Here is a 27,714-nt window from a genome sequence, read left to right as displayed (position 1 = left end):
CTCTGGGAATTAAAGGGCAAAACTTAAATAGTCTCTACCTAAAAGAAATTAAATTCCATCAGGAAAGACATTGAATACACATTCACATAAATACAAAATGTATCCAAATATAAATACAGGGTAGTGTTGGGAAGGAGGAACCAGCAGTTAGAGAGATCAGGAAAGGCATCATTTAAAAAGTTCCACTTTGAGCTAGGCTTTGAAAGAAATTAGAGATTCTAAGAGGCCATTACCAAGTATTCGTTAAGTGCCTACTATGTGTCAGGAACTGTGCTAGACTCTAGGAATACAAGTACAAAAAAACAAACAAACAAACAAACCATATCTCTACTGGCAATGAGGTTGCCTTCAAAATAGAGTCACTTCTTCACTATATACGTTATAAATATAAAGCAAAAAATACAGACATACATTCACACATATACAAAGCCTTTAAATACAAGGTACTATAGGAGGGAGCGCTGATGTGTAGTTTGGCCTGAATTTTTCTGAATCAGAATATGCCTTTTGGCAGAAGTGATGACGCTTATTAGTCCTCGTTACTGAGGGGTTTAAGGTTTCTGGATTGCTTGAGTTTGGGAATTTTCAACTATGGTAGGACTGAAGCCTATCAGGTGTCCACACTTACATCAAGTTCCAATATGGTGAGCCCCCAGGAAGGAGAGGGCCACCAAACTCCCTAAAGAAGGGCAGCAAACTGGTACAGGTTTAGAAGGCTAAAATTTCCATGCAGGTTGATATACTGGAATTAGACTAGTGAGTGGCCGCTTTTCTGTTGTCTTTCTTGGCTCTTCATCCTTTTCCCATCTTCTTTTTTCTCATATTTGGATTTAGTACTTCTTTCTTTCTCTTCTTAGTCCAGTGATTTCAGTTTCTGCCTCTATCCAATTGACTCAAATCTCTAACTCCAGCAATAACCTGTCTTCTGAGCTCCAGACCCATGTCTCCAGTTATCTTCTAGACATTTCTATGTGGATATCCTCATAGGTCCTCAAACTCAAGCTTTCAGCTTTTCTTCCATTTTCTCCTCACTTATCTATTTCTCTCTGTGGCACTACTTTTACCCTTTTTCTCAAGTTTGTAGTGTTGGGAGCTATCTTTTTTTCCTTCTCTTTGAATTTCCTATCTCAGTTACCAAGGCATGTCTGTTTCACCTCCACAACTTGTTTCCCTACATTTCAGTCTATCTGTTCCCATTACCACCATTTATCACCTGCCTGGGTTACTGTTTTATCTTCCTACACGGTCTTCCCATGTTTGTTCTCTTTCTTTATCAATCCTTTTAATGCCACTGCCAGTGTAATGTTTCTCATTTGTAGATCTAGTCTTGTCACTGCTTAAAAATATTCAACATTTGTTTCTTCCTAAGTAAAATTAAAACTTTTTTTCTTTCAAGGCCCTCTACATATGGTACCTCTGCCTTTTCAGGTTTATCTTTTATTATTCCTTTCCATGCATTCTCTGATTCTGCCAAACTTAAACATACTATTTACTCTCCTATCTCCATGCTTTTGCTCCCAGTGTACCTTGTTGTTGGAATACTCTCCATTTTTCTTGTTGAATTCCTAGCCGTCTTTTAAAACCCAGCTTAAATGCTATGAATCCTCTCCTGGTTCCTGTAGTCCCTAATGCCTTTTCTTCGACCTTTCATAGCATTATGTTATAGAACTACCTAATGAATTTGTATAATATTGTATATCTCGGTTATCTCTTTTCCTGAAAGTACTCATCTACTAAACCAGGGGTGGGGAACCTGCAGGTCCTCGGGTGTGGCCTTTTGACTGAGTCTAAGTTTTACAGAACAAATCCTTTTATTAAGGAATCTGTTCTGTGAAGTTTGGATTCAGTCAAAGGGCTACACTTGAGGACCTAGAAGGCCCTCGAGGCCAAAGGTTTCCCACCCCCTGTACTAAACCATAGCTCCATGAGATCAGGAAGTATCTTAACTAAACTTTGTCCTAGCAGTGTTCACCATGAAGAAAGGCTTAGTAAATATGTGTTGGGTAAGGTTACCTGTTCAGACATTTCAGCACTAACTTGTTGTCACTAAATAAAGGTATGGTGGAGCTTGTACCTGCTTCAGATACACTCAGGAAAATCCAAGTAGAATATGGAGTGACAGGATCCTTTAAAGATAAACCACTTGCAGAATGGCTCAGGAAGTATAATCCCTCTGAAGAAGAATATGAAAAGGTAATGAACATTTACCTTAATTCTGAACATTTTTAGTAGAAATTAATCATACCCATTTTTAAAATTGTTAATCACCAAAAGTGAATAAATAGTAATCAGGGAAATATTGTCATTTTACTTTTTATCCTTAGTGATATATGATTATACAGTAAAAGTGTTGGATTTGCCCTTCTAAAGTCCCTTCCCTCTCTAAATCTGTAATCCTTTGATTTTTATGATGAAGAGTAACTTTAGTGGTATGAATAATCAGCTTTCCCTACCTCTAGTAAAACGTGAACATTTTACCTTATTAACACAGGAGCACCATCTAGTGATTTCAGTGGATAATTACAGATCTTTCTAACCTTTTTTAAAAGCGACTTTTAAAAAATACTTTTGCTTTCTAATGTGGTTTCGACATTTGTAACGGAAAGCAGAGACTATTTTTCCTACTTTTGATTTCTCTGTGGCTTTTAGTAGGTTGCTCATCACCATCAAATAGAATTAATATAAGCACCCTCTTGTATACTTGAGGATTTTATATGCCATAAAAGTAAGGTCAATTTGGCATCTTAAACACACAATGACTCCTAGATGTGGACTAAAGATTCAGTGGCAAGAGAAAAAAACAAAGATAAATGACTTTATCAAAAGAATTGCACACCTCTCTGTCCTTATTTCCCTTTTTGTAAAATGTAAGTAATGCATGACTACTTAGGACAGATTGTACTGACATTTGTGTGGCTTTATGATATTAAGAAACTTGTACCACAGTGACCACAAATGTCAGGGAAGTACTATAATAATGAATGCTGATCTCATTACTTTCTTGGTTATATGTTGTGAGATATAAATTAAGCTGATTGTGTTGTTTGGCCTGAATTTTTCTGAATCAGAATATGCCTTTTGCTGAAAGTGATGACACCTTTTAGTAGTCCTTGTTGCCGGGGAGTTTAAGGTTTCTGGATTGCTTGAGTTTGGGAATTTTCAACTACGGTAGGACTAAAGCCTATGAGGTGTCCACACTTATGTTCCAGTCTCAATATGGTGAGCCCCCAGGAAGGAGAGGGCCACCAGACTCCCTAAAGAAAGGCAGCAAACTGGTACAGGTTTAGAAGGCTAAAATTTCCATGCAGGTTTTTATATTGGAATTAGACTAGTGAGTGGCCACTAAATTTCTACCCTGTGCTAGATAGGGAGACTGGTTCTTCCAAAAAAAACCCAAAAAACCTAGAATATACTTTTCACCTTCTTCTTGCCATGAAATTGGCATGAAAATTGCCACAGCTCTTAAACAGTGCATTCAAAGAACAACAGAGTTAACCTGTCATGGTGCATGAGAAATTGCCAGTGGATAGAAAAACATCCAGTGTCAGAGATCGGATATTTTCAAAGGCTAAGACTATCTCTCTGCTAATTAGCAGTAAGAGGGAATTGGGTTGAGGAAGGTTCAGTTACAAGAAGATTTAAAATAGTTATACCTATTAAAACATTGACTTGCACAGGGACATGTTTTGTTTTTTTTTTTGTTTGTTTTTTTCAAACATAAGTGAATTTTTTTTTGAAAGATGCTTCATGAACAAAATCATATAGTTTTTTTCCTGCTTGACAATAACTACAATTTTTCTTATTATAGGCATCTGAGAATTTCATCTATTCATGTGCTGGATGCTGTGTAGCCACATATGTATTAGGTATCTGTGATCGGCACAATGACAATATAATGCTACGAAGTACAGGACATATGTTTCATATTGACTTCGGAAAGTTTTTGGGCCATGCACAAATGTTTGGTAGTTTTAAAAGGTTTGTTTAGCTAAGTAAGAATTTTAGAATGAAAACAGATGTTCCTATTTAAAAATTATCACCCAAACTTGCTTTTATTCTTGATACATGGTGGTTCATTTTTGTCATGTGTTATATCAGAACTTAATGTATTAAGTTATAATGAGTAGATAATTATAATGTGCAGATTCTACTAAATCAGAATAAATGACTAGTTTTAAAGGATCCTGAGTTAATCATTTCTGATTAAACCTAGATAAATAAGCTTTCTATTTTTCCTGATTGATAATTATTTTTTAATTGTACCATGCTATTTAATACTTTGTAAAAGCAGAATCTAGTTTGCATTGTGCAAGTATGTATGAACCTGTGGTTATATCTTTGTATTTGTGGCTCAATAAATACCTGTAACATAGACTCAAAAAAGGCTCTAGAATTGTGATTATCTCTGTGGGATGAGATCATTGATTTATCAAAGTACATAATAGCTTATTTCAGTCATTTGTGCATTTAATTGTTGCACTTAATATGTGAATTACTAATTTAGATAGCCAGAATTGAAACTGCTTGATGTTGAGCCTAACAGCAAACTCTCTACCTTGAAGTTAATAGTTCACTATCACCTTTATAAATAATCACATTTTAATAATGATTTGAACTTTCTTCTAAACGTGTTTTCTGCATCTTTTGCTATTTTAAAACCAGGGATCGGGCTCCTTTTGTGCTAACTTCAGATATGGCATATGTCATTAATGGGGGTGAAAAGCCTACCATTCGTTTCCAGTTGTTTGTGGACCTCTGTTGTCAGGCCTATAACTTGATAAGAAAACAAACAAACCTCTTCCTTAACCTCCTTTCACTGGTAACTTTTCTACTTCTTAAATATGAGATTTGTGGGGGTATAAAATTTGAGAAAATCACAAATGAGTCCTTACTTTAAGGCAGGGATGGGGGGGGAGAGGGGAGGAGTTGGACCTGTGGTGTCATGGGTGTAGGGCACTGCCAGTGTGGAAACAGCCTCCACTGATGCTAATCAGCAGCCAGTCTATAGTCTTAGAGAGTTGCCTGGGACACCACAGTTAGGTGGCTTGCCCATGGTCACACAGCTCATCTGTGTCATTGGCAAGAATTGAACTGAGATCTTCTGACTCCAGTACTGGCCCATTGCCAAACATGTTGTGGGTTGAGTAAAAGTGATATGGTAGAGTAAAAAGAACTGAATTAGGAGCAGAGAGAACTAGATTTCTTGTCAAGTTGCTTAATCTCTCCTGACCTTTGTTTCTTCATTTGTAAAATGGGGTTGTACTAAATGATATCCAAAGTCTCACTTTATAACAAAGCCTAAAAACAGCCCTTAATGAAACTATAAGCCATGTATGTTGTTTATTCCAAATGACTTGCTGTTTGGGTTTGTTTTTGTTTTTAATTAAAATTAACATTTAGCTCAAATTTTCTTTATTTTTCTTCTATAGATGATTCCTTCAGGTTTACCGGAACTTACAAGCGTTCAGGACTTGAAATATGTCAGAGATGCTCTTCAGCCCCAAACTACAGATGCAGAAGCTACAATTTTCTTTACAAGGTATGAAATATCTTTAAAAAAATACAGGTTTGTTTTTTTTTTAAACAAAATATGAGATATTTAAGCTTAGAGAAAGAGCCAGAACCAATGCTTTGATTGATTTAATACTGTGTACTTTAGTTTGAATAAACCAAATGAAATGAAAGCCTTATTTACAGATATTAAGAACACTGGAAGATGTTTATTTGCTAGAGAAAGACCATCCAGGCTCTGTCACTTACTACCTGTTTCACTTTGAACAAGTCATTCAACTTTTGGGACCCTCAATTTACTCTTAGGTAAAATTAAGGGATTATACTAAATGGTCTCTGAAGTCTATTTCAGTACTGAACCTATGACTCTATAACCCTTTTATCTTTTAAATTTCAGGAACCAAAGGACAAATAAAATTTGGTTCTGTTTATAAAAATTTGACATTATTTTTCAGAGATATATCTCTTCACTGAAGGCAGTACATTCTAACACATATATTTAAAGTATCTGTAATTGTATTGGTGTTGGGTACTCCCTCCATTGATGCAGATTTCTATACTTTCTCCACTTTAGTAGAAAGTCTTCATTATTTGGTACAACCAAAAAATAGATTGTCCTGTGGATTGCTCCACACTTAGCTGGGTTCGTCTTTGGCCTGGTGCCGTATTAACATATTTATCATGTTGGATAATATCTATGTGACATTCTTACTAAAATCTGTAAGTGACACAAAGCTGGGAGGAGCAGCTTATCCATTGACTGACATAAAGGATCAAAAAAGTCTTAACTGGCTAGAATATTTAGCTGAATCTAATCAAATCAAAATTTAATTGGGATATGAAGTGTTACACTTCAGTTTTAAAAAAAGAAAACAAAGACAAGGGAGCTGTTAGGTGGCAAAATAAATAGAGCCCTGGCCCTGGAGTCAGGAAGACCTGAGTTTAACTCCCATCTGAGACCAGACACTTGACACTCACTAGCTGTGTGACCCTGGGCAAGTCACTTCATCCCGATTGCTCAAAAAAAAAATTAAAAAGAAAAGAAACACAAGTACCAGATGGGACAATATGGCTAGATAACAGTCTGTCTGAAATAGACCTTTTGGTTTTGGTGGACAATAAGCTCAGTATGAGTCAACCATGCAAAATTGCGCCGTCAAAACCTAATGTGAGCTTAGGCTGCATTAAGAGAGAAAGTGTAGAAATCTACATCAATGGAGGTAGTACCCAACACCAATACAGTTACATATACGTTAAATATATGTGTTAGAATGTACTGCCTGCAATGAAGAGATATGTCTCTGAAAAATAATTTGTCAAATTTTTATAAACAGAATCAAATACAGAATGAGGAGGGTCACTGTACCCTGCTGTGACCATATGTAACAAACATCAGTTCTGGGGAATTCATTTAGGAATATCACATTTAAACTGGAAAGTATCCAAAGGAAGGTGGCCAGGATGGTAAAAGAAGCTAGCCTTAATCACTGAATGGGCATTGCCTTGGTCAAACAGAGATATGTTAAAGACCTTAGCTTAAAAGGGCCAGGGTCTCCCACTGCATCCAGGGCCATCTCCAGTCATCGTGACCTATGTCTTACCACTGGACCCAGATGGCTCTGGAGGAGAAAGTTAGGCTGATGACTTTGCAAAGCCCTCCCTCACCTAAATCCAATTCACTTGCAAATCATGGCATCACCTCCCTAATGTCATGGTCCTCTTCCAGAATGAAAGATAAATAACAACCCAAACTTCCTTAATACTAGCATCTTCTCTCCAGTATTACCCCTAGATTTTCCAATCTTGTTTGTACATAATTGTTTTTTGTGTTGTCTCCTTCATTAGACTGTGAACTCCTTGAGAACAGAGACTGTTTTTTTGTGCAGTGTGTGGCTCATAGTATGCACTTTATAAATGTTTGTGAACTTGACCAAAAGCAGAGAAGTATGTTTTTTGATCTGCTCTCTGGGACTTAAATTGGTTTTTCAGTTACTAACAGTTTGGCTTACTTTTCGAGATCCTTTCATTTATTTAGTTGAGCTCATAAGTATTGTTTTCTTGGTTCTCTTTATTTCACTTTTCATTGCTTCTTAAACTGTGGGTCTCCATGTGAGGTTGCGAAAAATTTGGCAACAATAAAAGGTTTCTGAGCATGCAACAACCAAAAATTAAAAATCAAAAGCATAATAAATCCAAAGTGTTTCTGGCAGCGCTTGCCAGTGTTACATCACAGTTTCACTACAGCCTTGTTCTGAACACAAAATATTCGAACTTTGCACTGTGCATGCCCTCAAGCCAACAAGCACTGCTGAAATGGTCAAAGGGGTCACAAGTGGAAAAAGTTTAAGAAGGCCTGCTCTAGATTATTTTATACAAATCTTCCCAGCTAGATGGTAGAGTTATAAAACACTAGACTTGGGAGTCTAGATCACGTGAGTCTGAATCTTACCTCACACTCTTACTAGCTGTGTGACCATGGATAAATCACCCTCTCTCAACCTTGGTTTTCTCATCTGTAAAAGGAGATAATAATAGCATCTACCTCATAGAGGTGATGTAAGGATCAAACAAGATAATATATATAAGTACTTTGCAAACTTTAAAGCATTATGTGAATAATGGACATTAAATATTATGCTCATATTCTTAAGAAATCCTCATTTTTCATTTCTTATTGTACAGTTCATATGTATCACAGCTTTTTAACCTTTTTACCCACTTCGTTTCTAGTTCTTTGCTACCGCAGAGAATAAATGCTGTCATGAATATTTTGCTATATGTTAAACTTTTGTTTTTGTCTTCCATTATTCATTTTGGAAGAGTAATTAATCCCATTGCATTTCTAATTGTGTAATCAATGTAGGAAATTTTTTTTTTAAGCAATTGGAGTTAAGTGACTTGCCCAGGGTCACACAGCTAGTAAGTGTCCAATGTTTAGTCTGAGGCTGGATTTGAACTCAGATCCTTCTGACTTCAACGCCGGTGCTCTATTCACCTAGCTGCCCCAGGAAATATTTTTAAATGAAGGAATAGCTACTAGCCTTCATCCCTGTTCACTTAGTGTACCAGTGAATAAAAAATGTGGGGTGAACATTGTGGCTTCACATCATTTATTTCTTAATACCCTCATACACTTTTGTAAATGTCCTGTATTCTTTAGGGCTTACTAAAATGAATAGTTATTACATAAAATGGTAAAAAGGAAATGATCCAGAAGTCACCTATTCTGAATTTTTTGTTTTCTTGAGACATTATAATGGGCCTTGATCTGTTTAACAAAGGATATCTGGTAAAAAACTAGAACCTTGCTTGAAATACATTAGTTTATTTTTCCTTCTTCTTTTCAAAAGGCATCTAAATGTACCAGCATTAATTGCTTTTTTAATTTCTTGGTATTTCTATAGATTGATTGAATCAAGTTTGGGGAGCATTGCTACAAAGTTTAACTTCTTCATTCACAACCTTGCTCAACTTCGTTTTTCTGGACTTCCTTCTAATGATGAGCCCATTCTTTCATTTTCACCCAAAACATATTCCTTTAAACAAGATGGTCGAATCAAGGAAGTTTCTGTTTTTACATACCATAAGAAATACAACCCAGATAAACATTATGTAAGTTGTGAGTTATTTGTAGATTTATCTGTATATTTTATTAACTTCTTTTCCTGGCCCCTTCATTTCCTTTATGATATTTTCTGAATTATTTTAAGTCACCTTTATTTTCTTAATGAATTGTCCAAAGTCAAGGAACCTAAGTATTTTCAGTACTCAATGTTTTCTTGAGTATCACTAGCTATTTGTTCCTTAAAATACAGTGACAGGTCCTGTAAATGCCCCAGGTGCCAAATTAAAGTCTACCTTTTAAGTGCCCACCAAAAATGGTGCCACTAAGTAAGGTTGTACTACAGTGTTGGGTTTATAGTTTATAGTATATTTCAGCTTAGCTATGTAATATCTGTTTCCCTAATTTATTACGTTGAATATTAGAAATAAATGGTTATTTTACAATGACTTTTGGGTACTAAGCAGTGTATAGCTCACTACTTTACAAGATGGCAGATCTGTAAAAATGAAGTAGTTGAACAAAATACCTTCTAAGGACCCAACTTCAGATCTATTTCTATTTACATCTGTGTAAGCATTTTTGTATTCTGGGTTATATACAACTGACCATACTATATATGGTAGCCTCGCCCCAGGTTTTCTTAATGTTTAGAAAGAAAAAAACTTTGTTATAATAGTAATATTGAGTTTTAGGTATTGTCTTTTTCAGGTGTATGTAGTACGAATTTTGAGAGAAGGACAAATTGAACCTTCATTCGTCTTTCGGACATTTGATGAATTTCAGGAACTTCATAACAAACTTAGTATTCTTTTTCCACTTTGGAAGTTACCAGGGTATGTACTTAACCATTTACATTCTTTATTTAAACTAAAAAAAAATTTTTTTAATATTATCAAATGAAATTGAAAAGTTTTTATGTTGGCAAAATTTAGTAAGATAGTAAGTTGTGACAAACATCTAAAGCATGGAAAACATGAATTTCTTTAAAAATCTGTTTTATTTATAGGTTTTTGTTATTTATTACCATAATCAACAGAAAGCAGTGATTTTAACACTTTGATTCCAGAAAGGAGTCATTGTCCTTAATCATTGCGTAAGGAGATAGTTAATATCTCTATCGACAAACTGAATCATTTTGAAAAGTCACAGCCAAGTAAATATCAGGTGAAATTTTATCATACTCCCCCTACTGCCTGTTTCAGTTCCAGACGCCCCCTTTGAGCATTTGATAAATGCTTGTTTAGTAAATACTGTGATCAGATGGGCCAGTAAGAGGAACCTACCCACAACTACTGTCTTCATTAAGTACTAAAAATCAGTAATGTGGAGATCCAGAGTATTTAAGCAAGGTATCGGTTCTTTTCCTATGTGCTAACCATGACTACATATTTTTAAATTTTATTTATTTATTTTTAGTTTTGAACTAAAATCGTTTTCACTTCCATAAGATTTTGAGTTCCAAATTTTCTTCTCCCCATCTCTTCCCTTCCCCCACCCCAGGATAGTGTATAAGTTTATATAGGCTCAACATATACATTCATATTAAACTTATTTTCACATTAGCATGACTATTTCTTAATCCCATTTTGTCATGACTACACGAAAAGGTATAAAATACATCCACAGTGTACTGTGTACACAGGACTGAGTGCCAGTCCTGGAGTTAGGAAGACTTGAATTAAAATCCAGCCTCAGACACTCACTAGCTGTGTGACTCTGGACAGGTCACTTAACCCTGTTTGCCTGAGTTTCTCATCTGTAAAATTGAGCTGGAGAAAGAAATGGCAAAGTATCTTTCCTGAGAAAACCCCAAATGGTATCACGAAGAATCTGAAACTCAACAACAACACCGTAACTTAAACCCTTTCTGTGTACAGCTTATCATTCCATTTCCCTTTTTTTTAATTTTTTTTTATTTTACTGGTGTTCTTAACAGCCACTTCAATATCATTTTTCTTTGATTACACCTATAATTATAAAGATTTGTGACTTCATAGAAAAAAATATATATCAAAGTGACTGTTTAGTCACTTTTGTGAGCACTGTGTTATGTGAGTGAGGAGAAGAGACAAGGAAACACTTCCTGCCCTCAAGTAGTTTACATTTGATCAGGGAAACAGCACATGTAGATACAAGCATATACGAAATAAGTACATTTTCAGCAGAAAGCACTAACTGTCAGCACCGTTAGGAAAGACTTCATATGAAAAATGGTGCTTGAGCTTAGCTTAGGAGGATTTTAGGGAGAGGGAAGTGTGGTAATACATTTCAAATGAGAGCACCCAGAGATAATTGTAATTGACAAATATGACATGAAAATTGTATTAGATACAAATTCTACACGCCTCCACTTCATAACCTCCTACAAACTTCACTATTTCTTTTGAATATATTACCATTACTAATCACCTAGGTTCATAATTGTGGGATTGTCTGCAAATATTCCCTCTCCCTCATCTTACCAGCTATCATTTCTTGACATTTGTATCTCCATATTGTTCCTTTCTGTCCACTTACGTTGACACCACCCCTTTTCAGGCCCTCTTTACCTCTTCTCTGAACTTTCTGATCTCTGTGTTTCTGTTCCCTTCCCTCTCAACTCCACCTTTTCCATTGCTGCCAATATAGCTTTCTAAGCCACAGGTCTGACTGTCATTAATCTTTCAGAAACCTTCAGTGATTACCTGTTGTCTAGAAGATAAAATGGCACTTTTTTTCTTTGAACTAATACACAAAGAACACAAAAAAAAACATTCTGTATGAAACCATGAGTCTTCATTTCATATTATTTGCTTTTTTTTAAAAAAAAGTTACAGATGTTTTCTGTTTCTTACATTGCCATGGTGTCCTCTTCTTTTTCTCTCCTTCGGGGCAGCACAATTGTTTAGTACATTGAGAAAGTCCTAAAACATGTGCAATGTATTAACAACTGTGAAAAATTGTAAGTAGCTAAGGAATAAAATTAGTCTTATAAACAAGTTTCCTTGCTGGGAAATCACTGTTGTACCAGTTTATGTATTAAGATGATGATGTGTTTGTTTTAAAATAAAATTAGAGAGACTTTCAGTGGAGGGGAAGGGGGATGGACTATGGATCTCCCACCTCTACAAAGAGGTAAGTTAGAGGTGTCTTCTCAAGTACTTGAAAGTCCCTTACTCCATTAAAATTCCATTTTTCACCTATAACTTAACTTGGTACGGGTCAGTTATTCTTCATTGCTTTTTACTTTTAGCTTATTGTATTATAAGATCTCCCTTTTATAGTAGAAGTTACCAGATCTTGTATGATCTTTATTGTGGTTCCTTCTTTCTCGATGCTTTCAGCATTTTTTTCCTTTTATGTGGGAGCTCTGAATTTTGGCTGTGGCATTACTGGTAGTTTTACTTCTGGACTTTCAGGAGATGAATTCTGTTTTCACTTTGCCCTCTGGTTCTAATAGATTTGGACAATTTTTATTTATGATTTCTTAAGATCTCACATACCTTTTAAACTTATTTTAAACTGTTTCCTTTTACTCAATCTACATTCCAGTCAAACTGGAGTACTAGCAACATGTTTCCTAACTTTGACACTCCATCTCACACCTCCATTCGTTGTTCCAAGCTGCCCTCTTTGCCTCCTTAGATCTGACTTTTGGAGAGCTGGTCTTCATTCAAGGTTTAGTTCAGGGGCTACCTCTCTGATCTACCCCAGGTGTTAGTGCTCTCTTCCTTCCCATTTATCCTTCTGTACTACTAATTTGTTTATGTGTATCCTTTAGTAGATGTAAATGTCTTAAAGGGCAGGGACTGTTTAGATACCTAGTAAGTCTTTGTTGGGGGCATCTAAGCGGCACAGTGGATAGAGCTCAGGGCCTAGAGTCAGGAAGACCTAAATTTAAATTCAGCCTCAAACACTTATTAGCTGTCTGACCCTGGACAAGTCTGTTTACCTCAGTTTCCACATCTGTAAAATGAACTGGAGAAGGAAATGGCAAACCACTCGAGTATCTTTGCCAAGAAAACACCAAATAACATCATGAAGAGTCAGACACAACTGAACAACGACAAAGTATTTGCTGAATTTAATTTGTTTGGATTGAAGCACAGTACTTAAAATCTGAGTGTCAAGGTTGTTAATCAGAGAAAGTTTGATGAGATAAAAAGATCATTTGAATTGGGTTTTTAAGGAATTGGTGAGGTTCTGGGTAAAACTGGGGAAGGAGGAAATTACAGACACAGGGAGGAGAATTGTGTTTGGGGAGCAGAAAGTAGACCAATTGAACTGGGAACCTAGGAGGGCACCAAGTTGCGAAAGTCGTTGAATGGTTGGCAAGAGAGTTTAAATTTTATGGAGGGACCAATCAATCAATAAGCATTTATTTAAGTACCTAGTATGTGCTAGGTACTGCGTGTGGTGCTGGGGACAAAGAAGGAAACCTTCCCTAATGGTAGTGATCTTACATTCTGTTGGAAGAGACAAATATATATTTAAAAAACTGAATAAATATAATAAATTCAAATGTTCATGACAGTTGGGAGAGAGGGCACTAGCAGTTTAGAGTATCAGGAAAGGCTTCGTGCAGAAAATGTTTTTAAGTTGCATCTTTTTTTTAATTTGTTTTTAGTTTTCAACATTTGCTTTTATAAGATTTTGAGTACAAAACTTCCCCCCCTCCCCAAGATGGCTTGCAATCTGATATAGGCTATACATGTATGATCATATTAAATATTTCCACATTAATCATGTTGTGAAAGAAGAATCAGAACAGAAGGGAAAAACCATGAGAAAGAAAAAAAAACAAAAAAAAAGAGCAAATAGAATGCTTCCATCTGCATTCAGATTCCATAGTTCTTTCTCTGGATGTGAATAGCATTTTCCATCACAAGTCTTGGAATTGTCTTAGATCCTTGCATTGCTGAGAAGAGATGAGTCATCAAAGTTAGTCATCCAGCAAAGTGGCTGTTACTGTGTACAGTGTTCTCCTGGTTCTGCTCACTTCACTCAGCATCAGTCCATTCACGTCTTTCCTGGTTTTTCTGAAGTCTGCTTGCTCATCATTTCTTATAGCACAATAGTATTCTATTACATTCATATAACACAGCTTGTTCAGCCATTCTCCAATTGATGGGCATCCCTTCAACTTCCAATTCTTGGCTACCACAAAAGGAGCTGCTATAAATATTTTTGTACATGTGGGTCCTTTTCCCTTTTTTATGATCTCTTTGGGATATAGCCCTAGAAGTGCTATTGCTGGGTCAAAGGGTATTTACATTTTTATAGCCCTTTGGGAATAGTTCCAAATTGCTCTCTAAAATGGTTGGATCAGTCCACAACTTCACCAACAATGTATTAATGTTCCAGTTATCCCACATCTTCTCCAACATTTATCATTTTCCTATTTTGTCATGTTAGCCAGTCTGATAGATGTGATGTGGTACCTCAGAGTTGTTTTGATTTGCATTTCTCTAATCAGTAGTGATTTAGAGCATTTTTTCATATGATTACAGATAGCTTTAATGTCTTCATCTGAAAACTGCCTGTTTGTATCCTTTGACCATTTATTAATTGGGGAATGACTTGTGTTCTTATTGCTTTGACTCAGTTCTTTTGAGTTGCATCTTAAAGAGAAGGACTCTATGAGTCTAGGTGGCACAATGGATGGAGCGCTGAGTCTGGAGTCAGGAACTTCAAATCCTGCTCCAGATACTTACTGTGTGACCCTGGGCAAGTCACTTAATCTCTGCCTCAGTTTTCTCATCTGTAAAACAGGGATGATAATAACAGCATGTGGGAAACCCTTACTTCCCAAGATTGTTGTGAAGTTCAAGTGGAATATTTGTAAAATGCTTTGCAAACTTTAAAATGCTATATAAATGCTAGCTGTGTTGAGGAGGGTGATGATGGAAGGAAGGAAGGAGTCCATTCCAGCTATTCAGGGTCAGCTCGTACAAAGGCACAGAATTAGGAGATGGTGTGTCATGGATGAGAAACAGAAAGACTTTGTCTCGATTGTAGATTTCAGGAGAGAAGTAATGTTCAGTAGAGCTGGAAAGATATGTTGAGTGCAGGTTATTTATGGCTTTACAAGCTAAACAGAAGAGTTTATACTTTATTGTGAATAGGAAAAGCCACTGATAGTGGTTAAGTAGGGAAGTGACATGATCAGATTTATGCTTAAGGAAAACTACTTTGGCAACAGTTTGTAGGATAGAAGGGAATAAGTATTTATATAGTGCTACTGTATTATGTGCCAGTCACTGCTAAGTGGTAAGATGATTGAGGCAGGAGAATTTTGAAGTAATCTAGGTGAGAGGTGACGAGGGCCTGAATTCAAGTGGTGGTTGTGTGAATCTAGAGAAGGACTTAGAGTTGAAACGATGTTGTGAGGTATATGATGTGGGGGTAAGGGAGAGTGAAAAGTTCAGGATAATGCTGAGATTATGAACTTGAGACAGCAGACAGATGGCAGCACCTTTGACAGAAACTGAGAAGTTTGGAAGAGGAGAGTCATTGAAAATTTTTTGAGCAAAGGAGTAACTTGATAAGATCTATTTATAAGGAAAATTAGACTGACAATGATATAAAGGATAGATTGGTGGCAGAAAGTTTGAGGAGGATCAAGGATCTGTTGTTAGGTTATTGCAATATTTTAATTGGGAGGACATCTTGCTAGGTGATTTTTTTTTTAATAAGTTTTATTTATTCATTTTGTTTTTCTGACCATCATCTCTGGAAATACTGGCTTCCTTTTAATGATTTGTTTTTTAAAATTTACATTGTAGTCACTGGGTATATTGTTCTTCTGCTTCTGCTTATTTTATTCTATGTTATTTTGTATAAGTTTTCTCATTTCTCTGAACTTATTTTGTTATTTCTTACTGTAAAGTAATATTCTACTATATTTATATGCCATTTTGTTTAGCCGTTCCACAATCAATTGGAAAAAAGTGTTGTTGAGTCATTTTCAGTCATGTCCAACTCTTTGTAACCTCTTTTGGGGTTTTCTTGGCAAAATACTGGAGTGATTTGCCATTTCCTCCTCCAGCTCATTTTAAAGATAGGGAAACTGAGGCAAACAGGATTAAATGACTTGCCTAGGGTCACACAGCTCGTAAATGTCTGAGACCAAATTTGAACTCAGGTCTTCCTGACTCTAGGCCCTGTGCTTTATCTACTACGCCATCTAGCTGCCCTTCCAATTTTCAACTACCACCATGTTATTGGACCTTTCTGTCTTTGGTCTCCTTGGGTTATATGTTGAGTAGTTTGGTCACTTTTCTTTGCCTGGTGATTTTTATTAGCTATAGCAACTCATAAAACAGTTTTCTTTAATGTGGAGAGAAAATGCCAATTGATAAAATCATTCATCTTTGGAAGTTTTAAAGTACTTTTTTGAACTTTCCCATCTCCACTACTTAAAAACATTTGTGCTTTTCTCGAGTTTGAACGCACTAGAATATTTTGTTGTAAATTGTGACTTTGTATAAACTTCATGATGAAGAAAGACATAATTTAGGGGCAGACATTCTTCCATTTAAATGAGAGATTTACGTATACGAGAATAACTTTTAATTTTCTTTTTTAGCTTTCCTAACAGGATGGTTTTGGGAAGAACTCACATAAAAGATGTAGCAGCCAAAAGAAAAATTGAACTGAACAGTTACTTACAGAGTTTGATGACTACTTCAGTAGATGTTTCAGAGGTGATTTTTATAAATGTCTTATATGTCATTTATTTTCAATGTGATTAGTAATTATTAAACTAACAGGTAACTGTTTTTTCCCCTTCAAACACAGTGTGATCTTGTTTGTACTTTTTTCCATCCTTTACTTCGTGATGAGAAAGCTGAAGGAATTTCTAGATCTGCAGGTAAAATTGGTTCTTCTCCCTTTATAGATAATATTTGGAAGGCATTGAAATGACATAGAAAGAGCTCTGGACTTGAGTCTGAGGACCTGGTTTCCAGTCTGGGCTTTGCCATTTAACAGCTGTATGACCTTGGACAAGTCATTTAGCCAGCAGTTAATCAGCAGTTTCTTGGCTATGATGATTTATTATTAATATTAATACAGTATTAGCCTATTATCTTGGTAAGGTTGTTGTAAAGATTAAATTGAGCTTTTTATAAATCCTTTTGCAGACTGTAACGTGTAATTTAACATAAGCTATTATTATTATTGCCTTTTCCAAAAGACATTTGTCACCTAAGAATGAATTTTGAGCTGGTCTTCCTATATTTATTACAGCTAAAACATGTGAATTTTTTCTCCACCATCTCTCCAGTCAGCCTGTTACTTCTGTGGAGAGGATTTTCTAACATTGTAAATGCTAAAGAATAACAACTCCATATCTTGGTTGACTAATTTATTTTTTCTTATTTTCAAACTTATTTTCACTTGGTCTTCATTTGATGCTTCACTGAGACATGGATTTGACCTTAGGCTAGGTCACTGGAACACATTGTCTGGCAAGTCCTCCCAAACTGGAAAGGCTCAGAATATGGGCCTGGTAACAGACTGCATGTTGTCTAGAGAGTCACCTAGCTAAATTTGGAGAGGCTTATTAACCACATTGGCCTTAAGTTAAGAGTTTTTGCCCACCTCTCATCTACTAAGGCATAAGGGAATTGAGATGGATTCTTGTTAGAGGAATCACTCACACCAGAAATCACAGAACTTCAAAAAATTGAAGTGTATCATATTTAATAATGATAGCTGACCTTATGTTGCACTTTAAAGTTTTCAAAGCATTATGGAAATATCACTGGCTCTGGAGTCAGAGAACATGTGTTTCAATACTACTTCTGATGATGCTTCTTGCAGAAACTTGTGCATCTTGGGCGAGTACCAGTCACTTGCCTAGGCCCTCATCAGTAAAATTAGAGGTTAGATAAGATGGCATTTTTGGGTCCATTCTAGTTCTGGACTTATGATCCTCTTCTCATCTCACCTCCTTTGATCTTCATTAAGGCATAAAAAAGAAAACTATTTACATTCATTCATTATAACTTGGACTGATTTCATAGCAAAAGGATAAAATAAAGATAAAAATATTTATTTATTTTTTCAGATGCAAATCCCTTGAGTCCTACCTCTGGCCAAGTAGGAGGAGCAGTGAAACTGTCTATCTCTTACCGAAATGGCACTCTATTCATCATGGTGATGCATATCAAAGATCTGGTGAGCAAGTATAAAGAAAACTCAAAATTTTTTCTTTTTTTTTCTCTTATTAATTTATTTTTAGTTTTCAGTATTGACTTCCATAAGCTTTTGAGTTTTAAATTTTCTCCACCTCCCTCCCCAAGATGGTGTGCAAGCTGAGATAGGCTATACATATACATTCCTATTAAACATATTTTCACATTAGTCATGTTGTAAAGAAGAATTAGAACCAACAGGAGGAATCATAAGAAAGAAGAAACAAAACAAAACAAGAAAAAAAAGCAAATAGTATGCTTCAATCTGCATTCCAACTCCATAGTCCTTTCTGTGGATATGCATAGCATTTTCTATCATGAGACTTTTGGAGATGTCTTAGATCATTGCATTGCTGAGAAGCACTAAGTGTATCAAAGTTAGTCATGGCACAACATGGCTGTTACTGTGTACAATGTTCTCCTGGTTCTGCTCACTTCACTCAGCATCAGTCCATTTAAGTCTTTCCAGATTTTTCTGAAGTCTGCTTGCTCATTATTTCTTATAGCACAATAGTATTCCATTACATTCATATACCCCCAGTTGATGGGCATCCCCTCAATTTCCAATTCTTGGCTACCACAAAAAGAGCTGCTATAAATATTTTTGTACATGTGGGTCCTTTTCCCATTTGTGTGATCTCTTTGGGATAGACCTAGAAGTGCTATTTCTGGGTCTAAGGGTATTCACAGTTTTATAGCCCTTTGGGCATAGTTCCAAATTGCTCTCCAAAAATTGGATCATTTCATAACTCCACCAACAATGCATTCCAATTTTCCCACATCTTCTAAAACATTTATCTTAATTTTTTGTTTGTATAATGCTATATATTTCAAATCAACAGACGATTTATTATTCCCCACATTGAACTTATCTACCGTTCAATTCTTGTAATCTGCTCTTACCTGAATGGCTAAGTAAAATCAAGATAATTTGGGAAGGGAGAAAGCACTAACAATTACGAATTTTACCGAAGAAGTGGCATCTGAGCTGAGAATTGAGGCAGATAAGGATTCTGGGAGATGATAATAAGGAAAAACATCCAGGATGATGTTTCCAAATGTATCACAGCATGAGGCTGAGTTCAGGAAAAAACTAGTATATTTGCTTGACTTAAAAGTAGTGTGTATGATAGTGATGTTAATATGAAATCAGGCTAGAAAAGCAGCTGGAAGCCTTAGAGTAAAGGGCTTTAAATCCCCATTTGAATTTTGTATTTTATTGTAGAAGACGTGAGGAACCTCTAAAGGTTTTTGAGGAGGAGAGTGACATGGTCAGACTTCTACCTTAAGAAGAGTATTTTGGCAGTTTTGTGCCAAAATTAAAATAAAGAATGAAAGCAGAGAGAATAAGAGGCCATTATAATGGCCATAGCAATTGAGAATGGATTAAAGATGATTGGTAAAAAAAAAAAAAAAAAAAAAAAAAAAAATGTTACTGATGTGAAATCACCATGCCTAGGTATCTGATTGAATATGAATAAGATTACTCCAAGGTTATGAACCTAAGGCACTCACTAACAGGATAGTAGCTCCATCAACAGGAAAGGTTATTCTAGGGACAGGTGTAGGGAGAATACATTCATTCTTGTTAATGTTACACTTAAGTTGCTGGTAGGACCTCTAGGTGGAGATATCCGACAGGTAGATGACAATGTAGGAAATTAGGGTTGGATGTATACAAATTAAAATCATCTGTGTATAGATAAGGATTGGAACTGTGGGAACTGATAAGACAACCAAAGGACAAATGCTGAGATAGAAGAGATTAGAGTATAAGATAGCACCTTGGGGGTTGTCTGTCAGGTAAAAGATAGTAATTTAGCAAGAGAGACTAAAAATGAGTAGTCAGGCAGGAAAACCAGGAGAAGGAGGTGTTAGGGATGCCACGGAAACAGTCAGAATTAAAAGGATGATTGACTGTATACTAAGCTTTGGAGAGTTATGTACAGGGTCATTGTTAACTTTGAGAGAGTACTGACAGTATAGGGGTAAGGTTTGAAGATGGACTACAAAGGGTTGAGAAGCAAGTGGAGGTAAAGTAAAGGCAGTGAGCTTAAACAGTTCTTTATAGCAGTTTGGCAGTGAATGAGAGGAGGGATGTAGGAAACTGTGGGGATAGAAGAATCAAGTTAAAGTTTTAAAAGATCAAAGCTGACCTAAGCACATTTGTAGGTAGCAGTTAAAGAGCCAATAGATAGAGATCAATTGAACATGAGAGAGAGTAGAAACAAATAATGGGGGCAAGGTTCTGGAGATGTTAGAGTGGAATTGGATTAAGGACACAAGACAAGTAGTAGGGCTGGCCTTGAGAAGAAAGGCTATCTCTTTCTGACTAATTTATAGGTTCACAACTGTGAAGGAAGAAAAGTAAAACTTGAATGGGGAGAATTAAGAGATTCCTGACTGTAATGAAGAATGAAGACTAGATTGAAGAAGAATAAGGTAGAAGGAGATATGGAAGAAATATGAGGTTATGTTCAGAGAGAGTGTCACCAGTATTGGTGATGGTAAAATCTAAGTTGTGACTACCTCTTTTGGTAGTCATAAGATGGAGTCTTATGACTCTGAAAAGGAGTTTGATGAACTGGGAGAACAGAGTATTCAAGGAGACATCACTGTGTATATTGAAGTTCCTAGATGTGAGGAAGGAGTAGAGATTTCAACCTCCATCTATCTGCTGAATTCCTTCAAACTTGGGAGAGTGATATGGGGGCCTGTAAGAGACGATCAAATAACCAACTATCTGGACCAGGTAATACGCACTGTTAAAGTGAACTTCAGAGAAGGAGAAGTTGCTGAATGATGGTCGCAAAGGGTCTTAAAGTGGCAGTGGGGAGCAGAGCATAGGCCTGTTTCTCCTGGCCCTATTAGGTGGCTTGATCTTAAGATCATAGCTCAAGGGGTGGAAGGGGCCTCAAAGGTCTCATAGTCCATCCCTGTCATTTTGAAGATGAGGAAACTAATATCCAGGGATAGTAAGTAACTTGCTCAAAGTCATATGGGTAGTAAACATCAAAAGCAGCCTCCCAAGAAAAGGAACAGTTAGTACCACAGAGAGTTACCAGGGATTTGTTGTCTTTTAAGACAGCCAGGTTTTTGTGAGCACAGAGAAGAAATAGTGAAAAGTGATAGGAAAATGGGAAGTTTCCCAATGATATACCAGAGATTCTAAAGCACACAGAAAAAGTGGAGGGCAGAAGAGGCAAAGAACTAAAGAGCATATGTGTGCATAGAGCACATTTAGGTTGGGGAGGAATAGGTTTGAGTAGAAAGGAGGATGGCAGTGCAGAAAAGATTTAGGAGTGGCAGGTGGTTTTCACTTCAACATTCCATGACTCTCAATTACAGGGATTGGGAGCAGCAGTGGCGTTAATCATGGGACGTAGCTTTCTCCAGGTGATTGGGGCCCCCACCCTTCAGGGTGCTCTGATGGCACAAACCAATGGCAATTCTCTTCCCAAACACCAGCAAGGTGGGAATAGAGGAAGCCAAGAGTTTGGATCAGGCATTTAGCTCTCCAAACAGTGAGTGATTCCATCCCCAGGAGTCAGACTGAACTCACTCCATAGCCTCCTCTAGAGAAAAGGGGAGACAAAACATTGCAACACAGACTTAATCTGACAGTTACCATCAGGGCGTCACTGGTACATGGCAGTACTTTTATTCATCCCTGATTGACTTCCTGTTGTATTCCCCACAGTGTCAGTTCTAGTCCTTCTCTTCTTCCTCAGCCTTCCTTCCATTTCCATTTGCAGAAGACCTCACCTTTTACTTTACTGAGAAAATTAAGACTACCCTTCAGGATCTCCCTTTTTCCTTCTCTTCTGTATGTTATTCCCTCAGATACCTTCAGTGTCAATCCCTGCTCTCTCCTCATTTGCTCCAGTCTTGAAGGAGGAGTTCCTTTTCATTGGCAAGACCAACTCCCCTCTCTCTATCTGCGTTGGAGCTTGTCTCTTGACTCATTCCCTTTTCTATACCCTTGTTCCATAACTATACTCTTGCCTACAAACATGCTCGGATCTCCTCTATATTTAGAAAAACCTTTATAAAGCTATTCTCTTGTATCTCTCCCTTTCACTGTCAACTTTTTTCTGCCACTTCCCAAACCTTTGAAATCTAGCTTCCAGTTCCACCACTTATCTGAAACTGCCCTCTCTACTGTTATCAATAATCTCCTGACTGCTAAGTCAAATGATATTTATCCTCATCTTTTTTAGCTTCTCTGTAGCTTTTATAGGTCATTGTTGACCACTACCACCTCCTAGATACTCTTCCCCCTGCTAGTTATCCAGACCTCATATCATTCCTGAGCTACATTTCCAAATCATCAATTAATTCCATGCGTGGCATCTCTATTGGAATGTCCTACAGGCTTCTCACACTCAATAAGTCCAAAAAACTTTCATTACCTTCCTTCAAAATTTTTCTAAACTTGCCTATTTCTTATCAGTGGCAGCATTCTCCTTCCTTGAACCTCAAAGATACCTCTAAATCTCCCTCCCACCAGGCAGTTGCCAAGTCTTTTTAATTCCATTCCCACAGTACTTAACACCTGTTTCTTCTTTCACAAGGCCACCACCCAAGTGTAGTTTAGACCCTCATCTTCATCTGCTATTGCCATAGCCTCCTTATCATTCTCTTTGCATCTGTCTTCTCTTGTCTCCAGTCTGTCCTACATACATCCGCCAAATTGGCATTGGAAAAGTACTCCTGACTGTGTTTCCATTGCTTTGGCTTTAGTGCCTCTCTATTGCCTCTAGGAAAAGGACAAACTCTTCTGTTTGGCATTTAAAACCTCTGGTTCCAGCCTCTATTTCCAGGATGTTCACACATTATTCCCCTTTGTGCCTTCTACATTTCTGCAAAACTAGCCTACTTAGCATTCCCTGTTCTTTACATTCTGTTGTCTGCTTCTGTGCCTTTTGTAGTATGTCACCCATGGCTAGAATGCTCTCCTTCACCTCTGCCTGGTAGTGTTCTAGCTGTCTTCAGCACACAGCTTGGGTATCACCTCTCCCTTTTCTGATTCTACCAGCTGTTAGCGTTCTTCTCTCAGAATTACTTCTCTTTGTTCTGGGTATATTTTGCATATACTTATCTGTGTGTATGGTAAGCTCTTCAAGGACAAGAACTGTTTCATTTTTGTCTCTATAAACCTACGACCTAAGGATATTGTTTGATGCTCAATAAAGACTTACTGAATTGAATACATAGAGAATTTGTACACTGGAGAGAAGATTTATAATGTGTTTTTCTTCATAGGTTACTGAAGATGGGGCAGACCCAAATCCATATGTAAAAACATATCTACTTCCAGATACTCATAAAACATCAAAACGTAAAACCAAGGTTTCACGAAAAACTAGAAACCCAACATTTAATGAAATGGTGAGTCAAAACCCCATGCATGACTATCTTATTGGTAGATACTTACATTTTAAATACTAAATATTGAATTACTTGCATACTAGAAAAATAAACTGGAAAAATGTCATTTGAGAAAGCCTTGTAAGGTCCTAAACATCTCTCAAATCTTAGTAGATGTTTAGTCATTTCAGTTAAACTTGCTTGTAACAGTTTTTTCTTCAGTCACATTTGGCATATATTATACTGCTAAATCCAATCCTTTTGTTACAATTTTTCAATGGAATAGTTAGCCATACAAGTTCAAGGAGATGTTTTACATAACTTATAGCATAGCTTTCTGGAGAGAAGTCTAAGGTATGTAGTAGATGTGATAGTTTTGCCATATTCCAGATTAGAAGTCTTTGGATCACACTTGCTATAAGCAAAATTATGATGAGTTTGCAGTTGGGAGGCAGAATCCGTGTCTCATGGTTCACCAATCCCAGCAGAAAAACAAAGCATTGAAGAAAACCCAGTCTTTTTTTTCAGCCAACTGTAGCCATTCTAACCATGGCTCCTCTCCACCCTTTCCCCATCCAGTGCCATTCCTTCTGTTTTCTCCAGTTATTGCAGCAAACTTACTTCTTTCTTCTCTCTCTCTCTCTCTCTCTCTCTCTTTTTTTTTTTTTTTTTTTTGGCTGCAGCTTGTGTACAGTGGATACAGCAAAGAAACTTTGAGACAACGAGAACTTCAGTTAAGTGTGCTCAGTGCGGAATCCTTGCGGGAGAATTTTTTCTTAGGTGGAATAACTCTGCCCCTAAAAGATTTCAATTTGAACAAAGAGACAGTTAAATGGTACCAACTGACGGCATCACTATATTTGTGAGTGTTGGATGGTTGGAAGCAAGAGGAGATGAATGAACCCTGCTGACTTGTGAACTTTTATGTTTTTTTTTCTACTTGGACAGAATTTAAGACACTAAATAAACTTGCATTTTTAGCACATCTATTGGACCAACCAGCACAAAATTAACATGAATTTTATGGGAGCCATCTATAATTTTAAAGTTACTCTGGGATGCTGCAAACCCCAAACTTAATTTTTTACTAGTTTCTTAAAATGTGTGATTTTCGATAATGAATTTTTTCAGTTATCCTTAACCATTAAGAGTAATAATTTTGGCTTAGTTTGATTGTACTGTGTCAGTTCAACCTCCTACCTTTCTATTGCCCACTCTATGAATTTGATGTATCCTTTTTCTTTTTTTTACATCCTAGTCACCATTGTATGTATGAAAACATCAAAATAGACAAAGGTACATCATTTTAGCTAAAGAAACCCACTGCTGTTTTTTTCATTGCAGCAAAGTAAATAAGTAAAACATGGTTTTAAAAAAAAAAACTACTGGATAGTACAAAGGTTGACAGAAGTAAGAAAATGGATAGTGTTGCTTTTGCATTATTCATGCCGGAGTCCAATGTCTTTAAAAACCTTTTTCAGAGTGAGTGCCAACAATTGAAGTTGTAAATAATGGTGCCTTAACTTTAGATGCTTCCCTCCCTGGCACTTCATTTCTGGTGGTTTTTCCAGACTTACTCATTAATAAATATTTTATATATCTTTCTGATTACTAAACCAATACAGGTAAGCTTTTACTTTGTGAATTAAGCACCTACTAATTTTTTCCCATGGAAAAACCACTTGATACACTTGTAATACAGTTGTGACATCCATTCAGTCATACCAGGTACACACAACATCTGTTAGTTAGTCAGTACCTTGTGAATGCAAGTTGAATGTACAGGAAAAATACCTTCATTCCAATACTATAGACCTATGCTTATGCCTAGTGAAGTGAATTAAAGCTTAAGCATCATGCACCTACACTCTGATCCCTCTGCAACAAGGGACAGCTTTTTACCTGTGGCCCAAATGCCTGCACACTATGAAAACATCATCAAAGCAGACTCTTGATTAGATGTCTAGGACATTAGTAAGTAAGTATTTGTAGACTCTAATCTGACCTTAACCATAGACCTATGTGGGGAAACATGCCTTATGTTTTTACTCCTCACTACTGTAAACATTGTAGTTCACATGTATATAACAGAGTTCAGAACCACCTTAGAAAGAGATGAAATTGTAGCTTAATTAATGACTTTTCACAAATAACATTCATATGTAGATTCAGCTGACTCCACACATATACATGTCACTTTGATTTGTTTTTGTTTTCTACAAATTTTTATTAAAAAACAATACAGAATTAAAACATAGAATTTACTTAAATGAAGGAAAGTGTAGATATGCTGATTGTTTACATTCTGTTCCTTGTAAAATAACAGGTATAGGAAAGGGACAATCAGATTGGGGGACCCTGCAAATGAAATTCTTTCTGTGATATGTGCCCACTGTTTTGCACAAAGGATGATACTTACAGGCATATTATAAATGGGGGGACCTTGGGAACTATTAGGTGGGGAGGGGGAAGAAGAAAGAACACTTGAAACTACTTGGTGCCTAACACTAACGGTCCATTTGTTAAATAATTATTTTAGTAGAATCTACAGATGACTTTCTTTTGGAATGTTGAAATGTCTTTCTAAATAGTAAATAGAGTGGTCAAAATGCAGATCCAGTGTCCGAACTTAACTCTTCTTTTTCATATAGAATTTATCATTTGTTTAAATAACTGTAAGTAACTTAATAAATGTAATATAAGGAGCTCTTAGGTTGTTTTTCCTGCTCACTTGATGCTTTTGAGACTTATTCCATTCCATCAATAGATCCACAAGTCACTTAGCCCCAGGAAAGCAAAATACTGTTTTTGTGAAACATTTCATTATTAATTGGAAGCAATATGTACTGCCTTTTTGCAGTCAGTTATAGCACAATGTCTTATAGCACAAATACTAGAAATAGAAATTTTGAAACATTGCTTTGCAATATAAAAGGTATCTGATTCTTGTCTGAAAATGTATATTATGATTAGTACTGTATAGTTAACTAGAATTCAGGACAAGTGCTAACAATGTTCTCAGCTTCTTTCATTATTGTGCCTTTTGTCCCTTTTTTACTATAGATTTAATGTTATATTTCCTTGTTTGTAAAATTTAATCAGCCCTCACCAAAAACTAGAGAGGAATAGCACTGACTTAAGCCTCTTTGCACTACTCTTGATAGATTTAAAATTAATCGAATTCCTAAAGATGTGTTTTAAACCTTTGATTAAGAATAAACATAAAAAATGAATGCAAGTGGGAACAAAAGTTGGCCAAGACACTAATTAATGAGACATTTGCAAGCACTCACACAACAACTGATACTTTCTATTTAGTCCCACAAAAAGAGTTCTGCTGTTCATGGGCAGCCAGAAAAAAATAGTCTCTTCTGGCTGGAGGATGGAGATGTGAGGATGATGATTTGATTAAAGAACAGTGACCTCTTATTTTCTCTACTGAAGAACTCAATGTAGGACCTGCACTGAAGTTTTTATTATTACCTTTATATGGTCTACACATTTATTCGTATGTTAATGCATGTATGGTCTTTAATAAAGTTTTCATTTTTCTATTAAGATTAGGGCTGCATAGAAATTTCAGTATCCTGCCTTAAATTGACTGTTCTTTTTAGAACTCTAATATTGTGGATTTTTCACAAAGAAACATTTATTTCTGGTATTTGCAGGCTATTCCTATTTCATAATGGAAAGGGAGGTATCACACCATTTTCATAATCGATGGATTAAAGTTCCTATAATATTTACTCACATACTGTGACAACAACAGTGCATATATGAAGAAATAACCAGCACAGTGGGTTAGTTGGTCTCATGTTAACTGTTAAGAACCAAATATTTTAATTATATTGTGTTGATAGTCAAGATGTACATTATTTCCTTTAATACCTTAAATGTATTCAGTGGATTAAATGTGACTCTGTAACTGTCCTATAATTGTATTAAAACACTTCTAAAATAAAGGACCAGGATTGTCATTAGTCATCTTGTAAACACTAGAATTTTAAGCTCAAAATATTGGCAAGTGAGCACAGTGCTAGATTGTGTGTGTGTGTGTGTGTGTGTGTGTGTGTGTGTGTGTGTGTGTGT

The 27,714-nt window shown here is 36.3% G+C and overlaps 1 protein-coding gene across 3 annotated transcripts in view; it reads left to right on the top strand.

Annotated features, from left to right (window-relative positions):
* Positions 1 to 27,587, top strand: part of PIK3C2A (phosphatidylinositol-4-phosphate 3-kinase catalytic subunit type 2 alpha) — a 152,865-nt gene extending 125,278 nt beyond the window's left edge. For all 3 annotated transcript variants that reach the window (XM_027852554.1, XM_027852551.1, XM_027852552.1), the window contains exons 23-33: positions 2,057 to 2,193; positions 3,809 to 3,978; positions 4,663 to 4,819; positions 5,430 to 5,539; positions 8,916 to 9,123; positions 9,785 to 9,909; positions 16,644 to 16,761; positions 16,856 to 16,928; positions 18,129 to 18,238; positions 23,521 to 23,646; positions 24,309 to 27,587. In XM_027852554.1, the coding sequence (XP_027708355.1) occupies positions 2,057 to 2,193; positions 3,809 to 3,978; positions 4,663 to 4,819; positions 5,430 to 5,539; positions 8,916 to 9,123; positions 9,785 to 9,909; positions 16,644 to 16,761; positions 16,856 to 16,928; positions 18,129 to 18,238; positions 23,521 to 23,646; positions 24,309 to 24,491 (1,517 nt within the window). In that variant the 3' untranslated portion in view covers positions 24,492 to 27,587. The remainder of the gene's footprint in view (positions 1 to 2,056; positions 2,194 to 3,808; positions 3,979 to 4,662; positions 4,820 to 5,429; positions 5,540 to 8,915; positions 9,124 to 9,784; positions 9,910 to 16,643; positions 16,762 to 16,855; positions 16,929 to 18,128; positions 18,239 to 23,520; positions 23,647 to 24,308) is intronic.
* Positions 27,588 to 27,714: the final 127 nt, after the last annotated feature.

Source organism: Vombatus ursinus, unplaced genomic scaffold, assembly GCF_900497805.2.
Source record: "Vombatus ursinus unplaced genomic scaffold, bare-nosed wombat genome assembly UNPS02009770.1, whole genome shotgun sequence".
NCBI classification, from domain to species: Eukaryota; Metazoa; Chordata; class Mammalia; order Diprotodontia; family Vombatidae; genus Vombatus; species Vombatus ursinus.
This window is presented reverse-complemented; position numbering and strand designations above follow the sequence as displayed.